This window comes from Gallus gallus, chromosome 2, assembly GCF_016699485.2.
Source record: "Gallus gallus isolate bGalGal1 chromosome 2, bGalGal1.mat.broiler.GRCg7b, whole genome shotgun sequence".
Lineage (NCBI taxonomy): Eukaryota > Metazoa > Chordata > Aves > Galliformes > Phasianidae > Gallus > Gallus gallus.
In genome coordinates this window covers 29828381-29847674 of record NC_052533.1, presented here as the reverse complement: position 1 = coordinate 29847674, position 19294 = coordinate 29828381, and the positions used below count along the sequence as shown (strand labels likewise).

The window sequence follows — 19294 nt, the reverse complement described above, 5'->3', positions numbered from 1 at the left end:
GGAATACCTTTCTTCCCCGTGTGGACACTGACTAACAAAAAGAAAAATGAAAATGCATACCTATAAGGAAGAGAAACTTACGGAGGTAAATTTCTCATAAATTTGTGTTTTGAACTGGATTTTCCACTATTAAAAAGGACAAGTCCTGAAACCTCTGTGTGATTTCATAGCGGTCTCTCACTCATTGTTCTGTGTGATTCTCTGATGCCTAATAACACAGTAACCTTTTCTCCATAGAGATCCTTAACTATGTTTTTCTACATGGATGACTATTTTCATTAAACTTGCAGCATTCTACCAAGTCTGAGGTCTCCATCCGTGCACTATGTTGAACTGAGCTGAAATGGATGATGGATTCACAAAACATGGGAGTGCATGCACAGTCTTAGACATGACACATCATGACTATATACACCTTGCATATACACTGAGGAAATTGGGCTAAAACCACCACCAACAAAACCCTTATTCACTTCTCTAGTGATCAATTATTTTCTACCAATTTTATGCCAAGTACAATGAGATAATCTTTTCTTAAATAGGTAAGAAAATATTCTAAGTGAAAAAGTATTTCTTTGTTCACTGCTGACTAATCTTGAATACCTGAGCTGCTTGGTCTGGAGTCCTCTGTGCAGGGTTCTTGTTTACTGTCACATAAATAATTTTCATTGTTGACAAGCAGTGTAAGTGAAAAGATCCTTCTTAATTAGTCCAGTGGATTTAATGAGGATCTAGGAGAAAACTAGGCCTTTCCTGATCCGAAAGTTGTTATTCTTTTCCCAGTCTAACACTGCAGAAAAAAAGCATTTTGAGGCCCTGTCATCTACTGCTGCTTCTGCTTTGGTTGTGAAGGCATTACTGCAAGCACTTCTCTACGATGAGACTCCCCAGAACACCACCTGGGTCATGTGAGTCTTTGTGCCTTATTGACTGAGGAGGTAGACTTGCATACTGAAGCCCAATTTGTTTTCCTTCTCTGAGGTCACCTTGTGTGCATTCCCTGTGGGAATGTAGTAAGTGGCTTTTCTCTGCGGAGAGCGGCAGATTCTGCTGTGGAAGAGAGGTTTACTAGCAACAGAGTGAAAATGGTGTAAACAAAAGAGAAATTGTTTGTTTAAACAACAGACTTTGCATAAAGTAATCTAGAAACTAACCAAACTAAACTGTTGTATTTACAGAAAGGAAACAAATGTTCCCATGTCACAGAAGACATTTTGTGGGTCCTTGCCTACAGCTCAAGTTACAGTGCTCTTGCTATTTCAGGAGAGAAAGAGATCTCTCATCTTCCTTTGCCACTCTCAGAGGCCTTCTTCCAAGTCCCTTTTGGCAACCATATGCTCCTCATTTAAGAAAGCTCTTGCCATGATGTTCTTCAGTCCAATTTTCCAGCTAGCTATTCACATTAATGTTTAGATTGGATGATTCTTTTTAAAGTTTTTTCTTCACTAAAGAATAAAAGAACTACAAACACAAGTGAAACAAACAATTCCTCCCACTCCTCTTTTAAAAATAATTTAATAAGATATTTATAACATTCCACTCATGTAAGGGCATGTTATAGTCCTTCCTTCACTAACATAAATACTACAGGAAAACCATGATGTTTTTCACGTTGATATGTTCTACTCAGAACAACTGTGTTTTCACCAAAACTTTCTGATTTGTTTTCTAACAAATTTCAATTCTTGATCCAGATCACTGTGGAGAACTGATTTCATTTTTTTTCAGAGTACAAGTAGATATAATACAGCATCTGCTACTCAATATGTTTTCCTTACTAAATTCTGTGCTCCACAGTGCTGTTTCAGTTGGGCCTGTTGCCTTCAGCAGTTTTAGTGTACATTCCTGCTGTGGACTTTGGCTGTTGTTTCCCACACAGTACTGATTCCACGGGTTCTGAGTTCATTAAAATATGACAGCTGCTTTTTTAAAAGCAAATCTTCACCTTGATTGAATTCTAAGACATCCTGCTAAGGATATATCACGACTTGAGAGTTTTCTGATTATTTAACATCGCCCAGGACTATATCCTGCCCTTTGGAAATTGGTTAAAAGCTTTCATAGAATCACAGAATTGTAGGGGCTGGAAGGAACCTCCAGAGACCATTGAGTCCCACCCCCCTGCAAAGCAGGCCCCCTACAGCAGGCTGCACAGGTGGGCATCCAGGTGGGTCTTGAATATCTCCAGAGAAGGAGAATCCACAACCCCCCTGGGCAGCCTGTTCCAGTGCTCCATCACCCTCACTGTGAAGAAGTTCTTACACACATTTGTGCGGAACTTCCTGATATCTCTGGTCCACTGTTTATCAAGAAAGGTAGTTTCGCCTGTCTGGGTGGAGTATTCGTTAGTGTTTGTAAAGGCTGTTTTGTATTAGAAAATTCTGTTAGTATAAGTAATGTCCCTTAGGAATGTGATTTTTGGCAATATTGTATATTGGCAAAAGCCCTAACATGGATGCAGAACTGGCAGCATGAGTGCTTTTATTGGTATAGATTATACTCAGGGTTCTGGAATCAGTACAACCAGCCAAAACTTTTCCTGCCAGCATCATTAGAGTATAGCATGTTGGTGCTCTAGCATGGACCTGGCAGAAAATCAACTCTCACCCCCACATCTCTTTTAGTTATTAAATATTATTTCGCTGGTAGGTGTAGGCAAGCTGTTACCCCATATGTAAACATCTTCGGCCGGAATAGTCTCTGTTATGGAAACTTTCCTTTCACTGGCAGGGGGAGAAAAAAAAACCCTGTATTTGGCCATGTGGCTTATTTATCTCCAGAATGACCTGACAGTGCACCTTTTTTCCTGTTACATGTATACATAAATAACTGTGTAGTGGCCACAGCTAACTTTCAGAAAAATCATTAGGTAACTGTCTTATAGCTTGGGCTTTATGATTCTTCTTTTTTAATGACTTTATGGGCAGGGGCTTCATATTTTATCTCTTGTAAGCTTTAGGAATAACTGAAACAAATGGTATGAGAACGATGTATAATGTACATTAAAACCCTGGTGCTTATCATTCTGATCAGAACTGCAGCAAAACTGAGGTCAGGTCCAAAAAAGGTACTCTGCTTTCTGCCCAGCTATTCAATTTGTTGAAAACAAAGTATGTTTACAGTCAGAGCTGAAGTGATCCCTTTGACCCTGTAATCATTGCTGGTTTTAGACATCAAAATATGTAATTATTTAAACAAACGAAAACGAAAAATCAGTAAAGTGTATGGCACATACTTGTAATCAAATAAGAAATGAAGACATGGTGGCCACTTCCACATGTTTTATGTTACATCAAGCCAAAATGTGACAGCTTACATTCCTGGGCTTTCCAGGATCCTGCCACCACTACCAGTAAGGTTGCAAAAGCCAAAGGATGTGGCTTGGTGGCACTCACCCCATTCAAAAGTGAGGTAAGTATCCCACGATGTTTCTTGTACCCTGGAGCTGGCAGCCCTGCATGCTGCTGAACAGTTCTTCTGCCCTTTCTACACTAGCGAATGTGTTCCTGTGGGCTCAGCCATCATGTTCAGCTTGCACCCCAGACTTCCAGCACTGCCCAGGTGTCCTCAGCTTCTAGATCTGCCCATCTTAAGATAAGGCCCCACTTATATCTCAAAATATCCCTCCTCAAATTCCGCTCATTTGAAGACAAACGCTTATCTGTGAAGTAGATTGAGATTAGCAAACCAAAAAAATGTGAAAAATAGAATGCCAAATGAGCCTGTGAACATCTGCTATTGCATTTGTCCGTGTGTCCAGCATGTGGGTTTCCTCTGTGCGTAAACAGTGTGGTTAATTAAACTCACGAAATTGCTTACTAACTGTCCACATAATGTTTGGCATTCCTAAAACCTAACAGCATTAATCTACTTCATGGAAGACTTTTGCTTTGAAAATGAGTCAAGCTACAGGAGATTACAGCGTCTCATCAAATGATTTTCTCAGAAAAGTTGCTACAGAGTATGGGTTTCTGTGGAGTCTGGAAAGGAAACCAGGCCAGTCAGATTTGGTTTTGGAGAGGAAACAGGGTATGCAGCATTGTCTTTTAAACACTTACTTTAAATGGTAGGCTCTATCATGTAACATGACAGAAATAGCAAAATTTAATAATAACATGGGAACTCATTACTGGCCAGCCTTGTACAGAACACCCAGATAAACTATATTACTATTCAAGCCCTGTTGTGAGGTCAAAAGGTGAACTGGAATCTTGTAGGTGTTTTACATGGGTCAGCAAGGTCCAAAAAAGCTACAGGTACAGATATCCTCTACAGTATTTTCCTAGCTGAGAAACAGTTGAGAAGCAGATTAGCTTGATTGAGTTTTCATTCATTCCTCTGAAAAAAGGATATTAAAAATAATCGGTCCTTCTGTTTAAGGTAAAATACCTTTGTTTTTGTTTTTTTTTTTTTTCAATCAAAAGAATGGATTGTCAAAAACGTATGGCTCTAAAAATATTTATACGGGGAACTAATGTTTCTTCTCTGAGCTAATGATAATCTACTCAGGGACATGAAGTCTCAGGAAGGTATTTTAGCTAAAAAGAAATTTTAAGGAATAATCTGAGATGATAGAAGTGGGGTTGAAATTTAGACATTAAGATACCAAGATCTTCATTCCTATCTAAATAAGGTTAGTGTAACAATGAAAATTAGCTTGTTTGGAGGTGTCATTGTCTTCTGTATTTGAGAGGGATAGTGGTACCTAACTCAAAAACAAACAAACAAACAAACAAAAACCCCAAACCAAACCAACCGACCAAAAAACAAACAAACAAAACAAAAAAACAAGAAAGTGAAATATGTAACAAAAATTAAATATTTGCTTTCTTGATATCTCCAAGCAAACTAATAAATGTCCCTGGAAATGTTTCCTTTAATCTCCTGACAGAATTTTATCTGAACTATGCATTCTATTTTCTAGGCCTTGAGTTTCCAAACTAGATGTTCAAAAATACAGTGGAAATAGAAATCAATTAAGTTCTCTGTACTCTAGCCTACTGCTTCTGACAGTAGAGCAGAGCTCTTTCAATGATATATCTAGTTGGTTAGAACACTTGGAAATGGAGCATCTCTTCTTTTTAATCTCCGTCACCATCACTGCCTCAGTTTATAGTATGAAATAGAAGAGATTCCCACCTCACAATCCCATAGAGTCAGTTAGGAAAGGCTGTTTTCTGGATGAGCAGGTAGAAGAGAAAGTGTTGAATTCTCCGAAGGATCTGAAAAATTGTAGGGGCTGCAATGAAGTAACCCTTTAGTTGAAATGGTGCTGGTACTATTCCTTCTAATACATTCCCTCTATATTTTTACCTGATGAAACTATTTGCTGAACTTGATTTCACTTTTCTACTAGTCCAGGTTGCACAGAACCACATCTTCTGGCAAATAATAGCTTTTTTTTTGCGGGAAATTGCCCACCAGTGTTGACACCATCTGCTCCAGAATTCTGTTTTTCTACAATTTTTTATCTTGGTTTGTATTTCAGATTTTTGGAGGTTGGCTTAGAAAGTCTGTAAAGCTTCTTTTCATCAAACGAACTCTTCAGCTGTGAATTTTAAGTGCTACTAAAATACTGCTGGCAAATAAGAACAGGACAGGAGAATCATATCTTCTCCAACTCTCCATGACGTGCCTGCTTCAAAGGCCATTTTTCATCTCCCTCTGTGACTATGATCTTTGTCTCTATATCCTAAAGAATGCTGAAATAAGTATCGCAGCAACTGCGATATCATGCTTGGGAAAACATGATTTCCTAAAGGTCACAGGGCCAAAAGGAAATCTTTCTGCTTGCAATGTCTCTGCTTTGGCTCCTCTGTAGATGTCTTCTCAAGCCATTGCCGCCCCTTGTTCATTTGCTTCCTCATACTCAGTTGTCTGATTACCTTGTATGCACAGAGATCCCCAAACCGGTCCTACAGGTTCATGCAATTTTGGTCGCTGTATTCATTGCCTGTAAATCTAATTATTTCTAACCCTGAACTTTATCAGGAGCCCGTCCTTTGTCCCCCTCCTAGCACATTCAACAGATCTGTAATGTGGCATGTGAAAGCAGAAAACCTTAACCAGCTTCTGGCGGTGCATAAGAAGAACGCATTCTCTTCTTCTTTTCCACGTGAGCATATCTCTCCTCCCCAGGGCGAAACTCCCACACCACCTCTTCTGGTTTCAGGTGTAATCATAAACCAGCTGAAGGCGGTTGTGGGTAATGTAGTTCCTTCACTCTCTTCTGACTTCTTGCACAAGTGGTGCTAGGTACTTGCTAGACTGCAAATTCCAGCAGGCATTGTTCAGCACCTCTCACAGACAGGCACACACCAGGTGTGCTCCTAGCAGCTAACCCAGCCCTCAGCACGCTGGAATTTTTCAAAGCCTGAGCAAAAAATAGGTACTCTTTCAACAGGGCTGATGTCCTGAGCCATGGCATAATTTGGATCTAAGAGAAGGCTCTTAGTTTCCAGAATGGTGAGTTGTTTTCTTTTTTTCTTTTTTTTTTTTTTTTTTATGTCAATTGTTCTTGTTTGTATGTTTGTATTTAAAATATTTCAGAGGGTCTGAGATATTGCTTTAATTGTTTACTTAATAGTAATGCTGCAGTCTGCTACCCTGTTTCTGGCTATAGCTAGTGCCGGGTACCTCTGGAGAAGGTGCAGAACTTTTGTATATTTTGGATTGCATGATACTGGACACTAAGGTAGTTTGAGATGTGCTTGCTCAGTGCTGGTGATTGACACTCCTGAGAGGAAAAATAATAGTGAGCCCCCTAAAACTTTAAATTAGTCAACATTAAGCTGACTTTCCATGTCTTTCTTCTTTTGTGCAAAAAGCCACTGCTGGTTGGGTGGGCATGTGCTTTTATTTATTGATTTACTTCCTTGTTGTTGGGCTCTGTTTTTCTTTCTTTCTGTTTCTGTTTCTCTTTTCATCTGTATGAACAGAAACATTCCTGTTGATGCATGCAGCAGTTGCTCCGGCCCCCAGTGCTTTGTCAGAGAGAGGTCTGGAACATGCAAAAGAGTGTGCTGAAGACCACATCAGCATCTTCATTGTTAACAAGAAAGCTATTAGAAATCAGAAAAACAGAGCTTAAAGAGCACGTATGCTTCTGACATTTAACGTATTTGTTCTGTATTAAAAGAATTCTTGAAAGGTTGTATCTCTAGGCTGACTGCAGGGAAATGCAGGCAGACCTTGAACAAACTCATTCTATGGATAAAAATATGACAAGTAGAGCTGGCTAGTCTGTTTAAAAGAAATAAAACCCCAACCCCACAAACAAACAAACAAAACCACCGCACATTTAAATGTAAGACAAGGAAGAAACAGTTCTTGTTCTCTTCCCACTTGTTATTACTGCTCAGCTAGTAACACCTTTGCTTTGATAAAAATTTCCTTTTAAAGGAGACTGTTCAAAATCTTAGAGAGCCTGAGAATCATTTGGGGGTATATTTACTATGAACTGAAAGTAGGTATCCTCCTGAGTAAGTGAGGGAGGGAAGGGATCCTTTTTAGTGTGCAGATCTTGGGAGGCACAAATTATCACATTGGAAACAACACTCTTTGTAGCCCAAAACCATGTTTGACAGAGGTTGGCATGAAATTCTCTAGTGAAGAACTTACACATTGAAACTAGTTTGATGGTGTCTGTTTTGGATGGGTGACACACAAGGAGATTTATGGCACAAATAGAAGCTGATTACTGTCTTCCTGGAAGCTGTAAAATAGTATTTACACTGAGTACGTTAAAAATGAGGAATACCTTCAGTTGTATCCACTAAACTGTTTAGCACAACGATATCCTCTGGGAATGTGTTCAACAAGCTAATTATATATTGCAGTAGAAGGCTTATTGAGTATTTAAATGTTTGGTTTAAAATGTTATTCTTCCTCTCTCTCTCTCTATTTTCTCCTCTCCTCTTATTATGAGAATGCTTAATGGTGTTCAATTGCATGTTTCTGTTACTCAGTTTTCTATTAACTCTGTCACAGGGACTTTCAGCTTATGGCTGTTTGGTGGACTCTCTCTGAGAGATTTCTATGAAGGTATCACAAGGAAGCCAAACTTTTGAAATTCACTCTCTCTCACGTCAGATGCTCTTGTTTTCTCTTTTCCACAGCAGATAAACTTTAGAAACTATCCATGTTCATGCTACTGTAAACTTTGGCACAAGTCCTGTTTGGGGAAGTTCAGCTTTAAAATATGAATGCAAAATAGGTGGATGAAACTCCAAATGCACAAAGTGAAAGAATGTAGATCATGTCCATGTAAAAACCAAAAGACTGAATCCTAAGAGTCGATCAGTCAATGGAATCTGATGGTTACTAAAGGATCTCCCGTATAAATATCTGGGCTATTTGTCAGTGGCAGCTGTGGTATGCCAGACTTCTGCACCACAAACTCTATGCTGTGTACTTGAAGAAAAAACGTAGAAAGCATTACTCTATCTGAAACTACAGACTCTTCCATCCCTTCTACTACAAAATACAAAATACATGGGATCCTAAGTTACCTCCCAGCTCCATTGATGGGAAATTGAATGTGGTTGGAAAAACAGAAAGGAGCTGTTACAACAGTGTCCCTGTCCTGATATTCCCATACTCTGCTGCTATTACAAGATGTTTAGACTAATTTAACCTTACATCTTTTTAACTTCTTCTAGGAAGCATTCTTCATTCATGTCACTCCCTTTCTTGAACTCTTTTCAGTTCATCTTCTTCAACTCTGTATTTTCAACAGACAGTTTTTTTCAGAAACTGAACTCCAGAGTAAAGCTGAGGTAATATATTAATATGAAACATATATATGTATTGGCTCTGTAATATTTTTCCATATTTTAATCTGCTTCTTAGTACAGTCCTGTATCTTATTTGATTTCTTGGCATCTTATTTGATTTCCATCTTCAGGAAAACTTGTTCAGGATCATAAGTAAACTTCCTAAGAAATTGCAACTAGTTTAGAACTCAATGCATAGGAACATTTAAAAAGTATTCCTCCAAAAATGCCACTTGATGTTCTTATATGCAGCAAACTTAACCTTATGCTGTTCAATTTATTAAAATTTCTGGTAGTTCTTTGTAGTCTCTTGAAGCATGAGTAACCAAAGAATTTTGTTTTATGAGCAAACACTTTCAACTTACTTTTCACTGACCTTTCCTTCCCATCCAACAGAACTTTACTTCAGTAAAGTAAGCGTCTACTTTAGTAAGTGTCTATTGTGTACTTCAATGTACATAGCCATAGGAGTGCATGCATACCAAGGAGTGGAAGCAAGGTTAATGCAGGGCTTTGAACCACCAAAAATTTCAGGAAAGTGAAGCTTTCTTAGAGCTTGCAAGGAGTAATATTTTGTACTCTTTGTGGTAGATGGGAAAGGTTTTTAGGTTTGGATGTGTCCAGGCATCCCTTTTAAGGAATTTTATAGGGGCATATACTGCAATGATAGGAGTCCCTTACTTGCACAGTTGAGCTTCTCTGTTTGAGCCAGCCTGCTCAGGAGGAAGCCAGCTGTGGATGAAATCTTTGTTATGTACCTGAGGATGCTGCCTTCCTCTTACTGTATGGGTGACTCTGTTCTGAAACCCAGTGAGCATTTTGGCAGCCTAAAGCAGGCACTTCTAGATCTTCTACTCTTAGGATTTGTATTTACAAAAGACTCTGGATGACAGTTATAGGAATCCAAAATGTAAACAGTTGTATCAGCAATTTTCTTTAGCTTTAGCAATGGGAAAATGATCTTTTCAAGTTCTTAGAGGAAGTCTGTTTCCACTGAAGAATCTGAGCTCAAAATGATCTTTGTATTCCTCTTTACAACATACCTGAGACACAGGAAGCTGCTATTTTACTTTGAACAAGGTCTTGCTTTACGTTTAAGCTCTAATGGCTACCTGCTGCTGAATGTGGTAGTCCCACTTCTCTCACCTTACTATTACATCCCACAGAGCGGCACAGATAAACACTGACTCATTGGTGCCTGGGACAGCTCACTGTGAGACCAGATAAGTAACAGTAAGACTGCTGGTTTCTGGAACAGCCAGCCCTGCAGCCAAGTGGCATGCCCAAGAGCAGCCTTAGCCTTAAGCACAATTGCCATGTGATCATGTCTCTTGTTTAAAGCCTTAAAAACTTGGCAGATTTGACCTTAGTTCTGTCCCAAGCTTGCTCTGAATACTCTGATGTCCATCTCTCTCTCCATGGAAGCATATAATTCTCACTTGCTCCAAATGGGAGCTCACAAATATTTAAGATGATTCTAAAGTATCCAAAAGTAATGCCTGCTATTTTATCATGTTGGCCCATGGTGTCAAAGGCAGATGGTGGTGTGGCAGTACAGGTTGACCCTTCCTACCAATATTCCTTTACATTTTGTTACCATGAGACAGATGCCAGCAGAGGGGCAGTCTGACAGAATGACATCTGATACGGAAGTGCGGATGAAGCAAAGGAGTGGAATTAAATTCCTCTATGCAGAAAAAATAGCTCCCACTGACATTCACTGACATTTGCTGAAACTTCGCAGAGACCAAACAGTGAATGTGTGCACAGTGAGCTGGTGGGGTGGTGCATTTCAGCAGTAATGACAGTAACAGTGGGTCACCTCCACTGGCATAGATTCTTAAGGAGCGCGACATGCAGACTTTTGTTCATCATGGACAAAAATGCACAGCTAATGGGGGGTGACAATACTGAAGAGTAGTGTTTTGTAACTGAGAATTCGCTCTATCAATTAGTGTTATTGAGCTCTTTGCAGTTGTTGTAGTTTCCAGGGAAATAGGAGACATTACTTGTGGAGTGACCTATGTAATGGACTTTTACTTCAATTTCCACAGACTTCTAGTTAAAAAAATAATGGTATTAATTCTGTTTGTGCTTTTACTTACCAGTCCTACCTGCTAACGGCATTGCTTGTCCATTGTGCCAGTCCTCTTGCTGTCACACCAAAGCAAACAGCTCCTTGCCTGTTGGCTGCAGTAAGCTGTGTAAGAAAACATTTGTGTGGTGACTTAATGAGTTGCTTGAGTTCCAACCTTAGCCTGGGTCTATCAAGATCAAAACTTTCACCAGTAGGCTCAAAACTTGTGATCCACCGCTGGCAGATCCTGCAGCCCAATTTCAGTCCTATGATCTAATTGGGAACAGAATTTGGGTATGTATTTACAAGAAGAAGAAACTGTATTTCTACATGCACTAAGCGGCATAATTAAAAGGAAATGACTTAACCTGAAATAACCGAGGGGAGGGGTGGGGCCACTGGCAAGACTTTTAGGTGGTTAGCTTTATTCATAGGTGATCTCATGCAGCACTAACTCTGAGCCCTGGAGAAAAGCCTATAGTGTGGTGATCACCTTTTTGAGCTCTCTTGCTCTGATCCGCTTGTCCTAATTTAAGGGTCTCTGTAAAGATGAGGGGTTCAACGTAGCAGAGAGACAAAAATTCTCCATTTACTCATAATGCTGCCCTAATTCCTGTAGCTTAATTTGTCACCTGTTGTTCTGTGTGAAATTACAGTTCTTTGAACCTGAGTAATGGCTGTTTGCTCTTCTGCTCAGTGTGTGGGTACGTGAAGTTTTTTGACTTCCCGTTTGAAATTTGGTCTGTTTAAGTCGCTTCCAGTAAGTTTTATAGTATATATTATAAAAGTGAAGTGAGCAATGCAACAAATACATCCAAGGAGACATCTAGCAGTTCTCACCAGAAGGAGCTTCTGGCTGAAGTGTACGCAGTATCTCTCTCATGGGGTGGGAAGAGGACTGCTAAGCAAAACCTTGCACCTCGCTTTCCTTGCATTGGACAAACTACTATAATGTGGCATGAGGTGAAGTTTCCCAGTCCTGCAGCTAGCTAGTACATAGGGCCAATTTGTGGGTTACATTAATTCAGTGAGCTAAAAAACCCCACTGTTAAACTCCACGTAGCTATGAGGACTGTAGGAGAAGCTAGCTAGCATGGTAGCCCGGTGGGATAAGTGCTGTTCTGAGGTGCTCAGAAACATCCAAAGGGTTCATAAATCTAGTTGTAAATCATAATCAGACAATTTTCTTGAAGGCTTCACTTAACAGAAGTTGCATTCAGCACCACTATTTTTTGTTTGTTTGTTTGGGTTTTTTTTTTTGTTTGTTTTATGAAGTAATAAAATCAATTGTTCCACAAGACAAATGAAAGAACCAGAAAAACAGTGGTGAATGTGTATAATCTCTATATTGGTGATTTTCTATCACCTGTTGAGCATAACTGCTGCTCTTGATTTCTTCTGATAGCTGAAAAGCAAGGCCGGATGTACCCGTGCTACAAGGCTCTCAGGAGATGTTTCTAACACTTGCCTTATTCTTGAGTTAATTGCCTTTTCAGAGTGTGAGCATTCTGAGACAGAGAAGAGCTCTTGTGATATTTATGCAGTGACTGTCAAAGGCCTGTTTCTAGTGGTAGCTTTCTTCCCAAGGCACTCAAACATCCTGTGTTCTGTCAATGGTTTCCTGTGTGGTCTGGGACAGGTTGTTTGGAGCCAGATTTTTAAGGGGTTTAGCACTTGTTTATGCAGCTCTTATGGTAGGAGTGGAAGACATGGTAATGTGCCTATTAATCTCTTCATGTTTTAGTTTTTGGTCTGTAAACCAGTTTTCTCTACTCCTCCCTCCTACTGTCTTCTGTCTCTGCCCTTCCTTGTCTTGTGCATTAAACAGTCAGCTCCTTGTGAGTAGGATGGTCTTACTGTGTATTTGTACAAAGCTTAGGAGAAGGTTGCTGTTCCAGCTAGGTCTGCCAGGATATAAATGAAAAACTAAACCATAACCCTCATTTGTGTCCCACCATAATATAAACATCAGCTTTGGGTCTTGAGATCAGATGTCTCTCAAACTGTTCCAATTCAATAGAAATGTATTTAGCTTGGCAGAATAATAGGAAGGTGAACGTCTGTGCCCTTGGTTCTGCACAGGAAGACTAAAGGCAATTGCTTTGTTTCTTTTGGCTTTGAAATCTGTGAATAAATCAAATCTAGCGACTCTGAAAGAATCCAACAGATAGACAAGCTGCCAGCTTTTGAGCTTCTGTGCCCATGGTCCTAAAGTCCATGTGTCTCAAGCCCCATTCCTCTTGGAATAGCTGGGATGGGTAGGTCTGTGTCTTGAGCAGCCTACGCCCTTTCTTGGGTGGCAAATCACTTCTCTCTTAATATGGAGAAAGTGGAGTGAAAGCTCACTCTTCTTCTGCAGGCAAAACGTTCTCTATGGATTATGCTTTAAGCCCTTTTTTTTTTTTTTTTAATGCTAATCTCTAAAGAACGTTAAGACAGAATTATCTGTGCACGTTAGTGATTCAGCATACCTTATGAAGATGACAGACACTGACTCAGCATTGTAAAAACGTGCTAAAATCAGTAGTGTGAGATGAATTTAATGATATCACCTAAATAAAATGAAATAATCTGACCTAGCTTGCAGAGCAAAACAAACTATTCAGTTACATTCAGACTGCCTTGATAAACATAGTCATGGTGTGAAGCTCAGCACAATCTATTGCAATTCCGAGGATGGTAACTTTTACTAAATTAGACAAATATCTTTACATGTACTTACTGATGTTTTACTGACTGTTTTTTTTTTCTTTTTTTCTTTTTTTTCTTATGGAAGTGGATAGCTGAACAATAGCTAAAAGAAAAACACTGTATTCTAAACCAAGTTCATGCCTAAACAACATTTGGACAATGCATCTCCAAGAATACTTGCCAAATTAGAGTTTAGATAAAACTTTGGAAGCAGAACATATCCTTTGCATTTTGACTTCCATATCTCACACTCTTCCTGCTCTCTGTAGTAGATAGCTCTTGGTTGGAGAATCTTACATTCTGTAAATATCTGCTTGTTGTCATCAATGACATGAAAGAGTCTCCTTACCGTAAGAGGAGACTGAAAATCTCATATAATAAATGACACAAACAGGTTTGCACATGTCTGTAGCAAAGAGAAGTAACAGGAATCTCCAGTCTCTCTGCAGCCAAGGAATAAAACCTCTTAAGCAAAGTAACTTGCTATTACACATCAAGGTGCATGTTTGATGTTTACAAGTTAAATGCTAATATGATATCTGCATGTTTTGACACTTGTATACTTCAAACAAGGAACCCCTGACAGTAATGGCAAGGATACATGTGTAGTGGCAGGAGTGAGTTTCTTGGTCTAATGTCTTTCAGCCACACTGTACATATGCTCTGTATGTTAATCACTATAGAAAATGTATAAAATACCAAATGTCATTTAAAAAAAAAGTTTAATTTCATTGACAGGAATCTGCAGTATTTCTCATAACATATTTCTGAACCCTTATTATCTGAAGTAGTAGGAGCTGGTTAAAGATGCAAAACTCCAGACTTCCTGCCAAGGAGTGAAATGCTTTAACATCAAAGGCAATGGCCTAATGGTAAAGATGTGAAAGCTTCCTCCCACATTTCAGTTCATGTGGAACAAGGACAGCAAACTTACAAAGATGAAACAAAGAAAAGTTCTTCAGGGATGGTGTTTGGAAGGTGTTGCTGCATAGGCTGAATCCTCAGTTAGCACATGGCAGATACCTTCAGGTTCCTAACTAAGAACGTCAAAACTCTAGAAAGCTATTATAACCGTGGTCTGGATTTCAGCTTATACTACTTGTAACCTTGTACCTGGTTTCAGTTCAAAGCAAACTTTATACTGCTATCAATGATTAGACTGAAAATGGGCAACTAGAGGAACTCCAGCTTCATGTAGACAGTAATCCCAAATGACATGGCCTGTGCTGGTACTTGTAAGGTCTTTGCACCCGAGGCTGTTAAGGGATATTTTAGATGGTTGTTCTGTTCTTTCCAGTCTGCTGTAGTTAATGAATGGGGCACTGTTGTCATTTTCCTCCAGCAGGCAGAGATATCCACCCTTCTGCAAGAATAGTGTCAGACGAACCTCAACTCGAGATAGTGTATGAAAATTGCCTTTTAAAATAATATATATGCAATTAATTCATCTTTGTCCAGTGTTTAAATATCCGAGTGATCTCAGATCAATTTTCTGTAACTTTTCCTTGATAACAGTAGGCTGGCAATAGCCTACATAGCTGTTTTACTTCATATGCCAGGTGATTATTCTTTTTAGTGAATGGAGCATCATATGGCTACAGAGGCGGTTTTAGATGGCAAATGAGGCACAGAATTTTTCTGTGTAGGAAGCCAATGAGGTCAAAGAACTGCAGCCTTCTGAGACAGTATTACAAAATACTGAACTTGCTTAGTTTATATGAAATGGAAGGTATGTTCAGTTTCTAAAAAGGGTGAGCCAAAACAAAGGGTTGGAACCTAGATTTTCACAAAGCTGGACACTGGCTCAGTCTTGTAGTAGCTGCTGTATTATTACAGAAAATGAATAAACTTTATGTAAAAAATCTTGAACAGGGACAGGACAGAGGGATGAGACTACTGGCTAGAGCTGGTCGTTTTTGTTTTTGTTGTGGCTGTTTGTTTTTTGAGGGAAAGAATTAGGAGACAATGTACTGAACTACTGTGATCAGATCCAAGAGTTATTGATCTGCAGCCCTCCACTTCTGTTAGAAACGCAGTAACTTCTGCTGAGATGAAAAATAGTAAACGAAATAGAAATCTGGGCACACATTTGAATTGGTAGATTATAATCCACAAAATTTATGAATCAATTTTCTGAAGATTTTCTGCAGGATTATCGGGGACCCACAGCTAGGGAATTTTATATGCTTGGTATTTACTGATGAATTTCTAACTGCGTAACTTCAGCCAGTATTTTTCTTTGGGGGATCAGCCAAACTTTTATATATAAAGGAAAACTTACTCAAGTAAACTGACTAATTTTTTGTTTATGAAAGAATGAAACATAGGGTAATTTAGGGGTAGATTTTTCTGCCCTTCCCCCCAGTTTGAATTGTGACTTGAGTGGAGAATCTCACTTATTCTAGTGCTTGACCTGCTGGCCCCTCACTTTGTCCTGTGCATATTCCCTCTGCATCTCTAACACTCACTGCCATAGCAAATGCACCTATGTATCGTTAGGAAGTAAGAAAGTAGCAACAGCTTTGTTGTCTTTTTCTTCTCAGCACTGCCATATTAACCAAAAAGAAGAAAGAAAATTTTAGTGTTTTATTCATAGCAAATGGCATGGAAAAATAGAGCTGTTTCATGAATAGAAAGTTTCATGAATGGGCAGGCAGCCTCCTGTATATAGTACCTGCTCAATCTACTCCTCTACTCCTGAGCCACTACAGCTTTCATCTGCTTCATCAAATTCTGCCCTCAGAACTCAATGATGTTGGCTTATATATAAGGAAGAGCTAGAACAAGTGGAGGTGGAGGTAGGGAGCCTGTAACAGCCTAGGAAGTGAAAGCTGGAGCTGCGCTGTTGCTTTTGGAGGTGAGCAGAAGGAAAGGGATTGAAGTCAACATAGGAACATCTGGGCTAAAATATGGCCTTCTTTTATTTGTCATATGAGTAATTCATCTGTACATTCAAGAGGTCAGCTGGATGTCGTTGAGGACTTCAGGTATGATTTCTGCCTCTGAGCACTCCACGGAGACAGAAAAAGGAATATACACACTTGACTTGCTTTCAATGGGGAACACTACCTGTAGCACTAGAATAACGTGGTTTTCCTGAATGAGAAACCTAGCTTTCCACTGAGGTATTACATCCATGCTAAGGGATGTAATTTCAAGAGGGAGAACTGCTGCTGGAAAGCCAGTTGGACATGGCAGTGCAATGAAGAAAATGAAGAACTAAAGAACATAGGGACTGGAGGAAGAGGAGAGCTGGAACAACTAGCTCACACGGTGCTTACATTCACTTATTTCTCCCTTTGAAGGTTGACTTTGACATCGTTGCATAAAAATGGATGACCATTGGGTATGCTGTCCTATTGAGTAGTAAGTAAGGGAAGTACAGGTGCCCTCTTCTCTATATATAGGAACAGATAGTTCAGTCAATGAAATGTAAAGCAGCAAGATTTGAGAACTAAATTTAGACACATAAGGGCATGGAATTTTTTGAGAACTTGTTGAGTCAAATCTCGAACTTGAATGTTTCCTTAGAGTAACATACATGCAGTCTTCAGCATCATGTGCGTGTATACAACTACCAGCAATGTTAAAAGCAGACCTTCCTCTGTCTTTATATGTAGCACTTCTTAATTCTGAAATACCTAGTTTGCTGCTATCAGAGATGGATTATTAAATGGGATCTCATATTATATGGCAATTTATCTTCCTCTGACTCAATTTTTTTTGCTGGATCATCGCCACTTCGGGATCTATCTGGCTCTATTATTTCACATTAATCATATTATTTCAGTAAAACTATGTCATTTTTAACAATCTACTGATACATATTTAAGAGTACAATTTGGAGATTAAAATGTCCTTCATAGGTAGAGAAACTGCCCATTTAAACATAAATCCCTTTTAATAGAAGTAAGATTTTTTTTTTCCTGTCAAGAACATTTGTAATCGCTATGTAAAGGGAGTGTCTGCGTGAGAAGTATTGGGTTTGGCTTATAGAGAACAAAATCTGTTTTTACAAATCCTCCTCCCTTCTTCCCTTCAAAATTACAGTTTCAGCAAACAATATCAAAAATAACTTCAAAATATTGTCAGCTGATACATAATGGGTGTCACCCAACATAATGGGTGTCCTGTTACTAGCAATGCTGGCACAAATGTTTTAAATGAAATGACATCTCACTGCCAGAGAAAAAGTTCTGAGCAAGTTTTGTGGTCTATCGTTGCCATAAAAAGCAACAAAGAAAACACGGGCTTTCTGCAGTATACCTTGGAAAGAGTCACAGTGATTAAGACTCCATTGGATGCTCTCTTCCTTATTTTGCTAAAATGCCAAGGACTATTAAACAAGCTCTTCAGTCAAAACAGATCAATACATGAAAAATAGGTATCTGCTTTTTCTTAAAAAACAAAAAAAACAAACAAAATAAAACCAATTCATAATTTGTAAGATATGCCATTTGTTCTGTCACATGTTTGTATGTCAGTTACATAGTCAGAAGTAAAACAAAATGTAATTTTTGAGCGTGCTGGAGAATGATTATGCTATGGTTAGAAACTCTCTAAACTTGATTCACATGACAACCTAGGCTGGGGTCTTTCTTCAGGCATTCACCTCATTTTCCTGAAACAAGAGCATCAGGAGATTAAAAGTGCCTCATATAGACATGGGTATCAAGCTGAATTTACTCTGGGGTTCATGTTGAATGTTTTGATTAGATATCTTCAGTGTATGGCTGTAGAAAATGTAGGTTCAGTAAGCAGGGAGGTACATCAGTTTCACAGCTGGAAGTTCAAGACTGGGTCCAGGCACAGTGTCAGTCACATTGCATTACTGTATCTATTTTAGTTTGGTATAGGAAAAAAATCCTACATCTTTGCAACCTGTCCAGATGATTAATGAGTGCTTAACATCACTCATTAATGTTGACTCTAATTATAAAGTTAAGAGCTTAGAAGCACTGTGAGTGAATAAAACACCTTTGTCTGCAGGTGGATTCCTTGGTGCTCTGACTTAGTGCCTTGAAGAGAGCACAGCTTTTGAAGGGTTTCACTTATCACACCACTGGCCTAGATGAGACATTTAAATGTTAAATGTCAAGAGGGATTTTCCCCTGCCTGTGCTCAGCCCTTCAATTAATTACTTTTGGGAAATATAACTTGATGAAATGCATGAATGCTGGTTCCTGCTGAAGAACAAGTTCACTAACTTTTCTGGGTTGGATTTTCTGGAAATTGTTATCCTTGTGTTTTGGGTAGATAGTAAATGTGCTGTTTTCCATATATAAATAAAGGAACATCCATATGTAAATGAAGGAACATTAAACATTTAGATGTTGCCAAAATCCAATGTTTGGAACAGAGGAAGCCTAATTTTTATTTTTATTTTATTACTTTTATTTTTATTTTTGTTATGACTTTGTGACTCCAAGACACAGTCTTCTAGGTTTTTTTTTTTTTTAAAGTCTCCTTTATTATTCTGTCAGCCATGAGATTGTAAATCATTCACTACTGTAAATGTTATTGCTGCTTCCCCCCCCCCCCCCACTTCCTGCCCCTCAAAGAGACCACAGCTTATATCTGTCCTTCTGCAGATTGCCTTTTGGCAGAAATAGGCAAAGGCACAAGCCTTATTCCTGGGAAAAGCATAACAAACACTGTGCAGGAAAGCTGAGAGTGCTGTCTAAGCAGAGGCAGTGTGTGGGTGCCTAAGGCCTCATAGCCCCTCCACCAGCAGGTAAGCTGCTCACTTAAA

The 19294-nt window shown here is 39.1% G+C and overlaps 1 protein-coding gene across 2 annotated transcripts in view; it reads left to right on the top strand.

The window, feature by feature from the left end:
- Positions 1-6312: 6312 nt before the first annotated feature.
- MACC1 (MACC1, MET transcriptional regulator) overlaps positions 6313-19294 on the top strand; it is a 34079-nt gene continuing 21097 nt past the window's right edge. For both annotated transcript variants that reach the window (XM_015281864.4, XM_418705.8), the window contains exon 1: positions 6313-6465. In XM_015281864.4, coding sequence (XP_015137350.2) covers positions 6463-6465 — 3 coding nt within the window. In that variant the 5' untranslated portion in view covers positions 6313-6462. The remainder of the gene's footprint in view (positions 6466-19294) is intronic.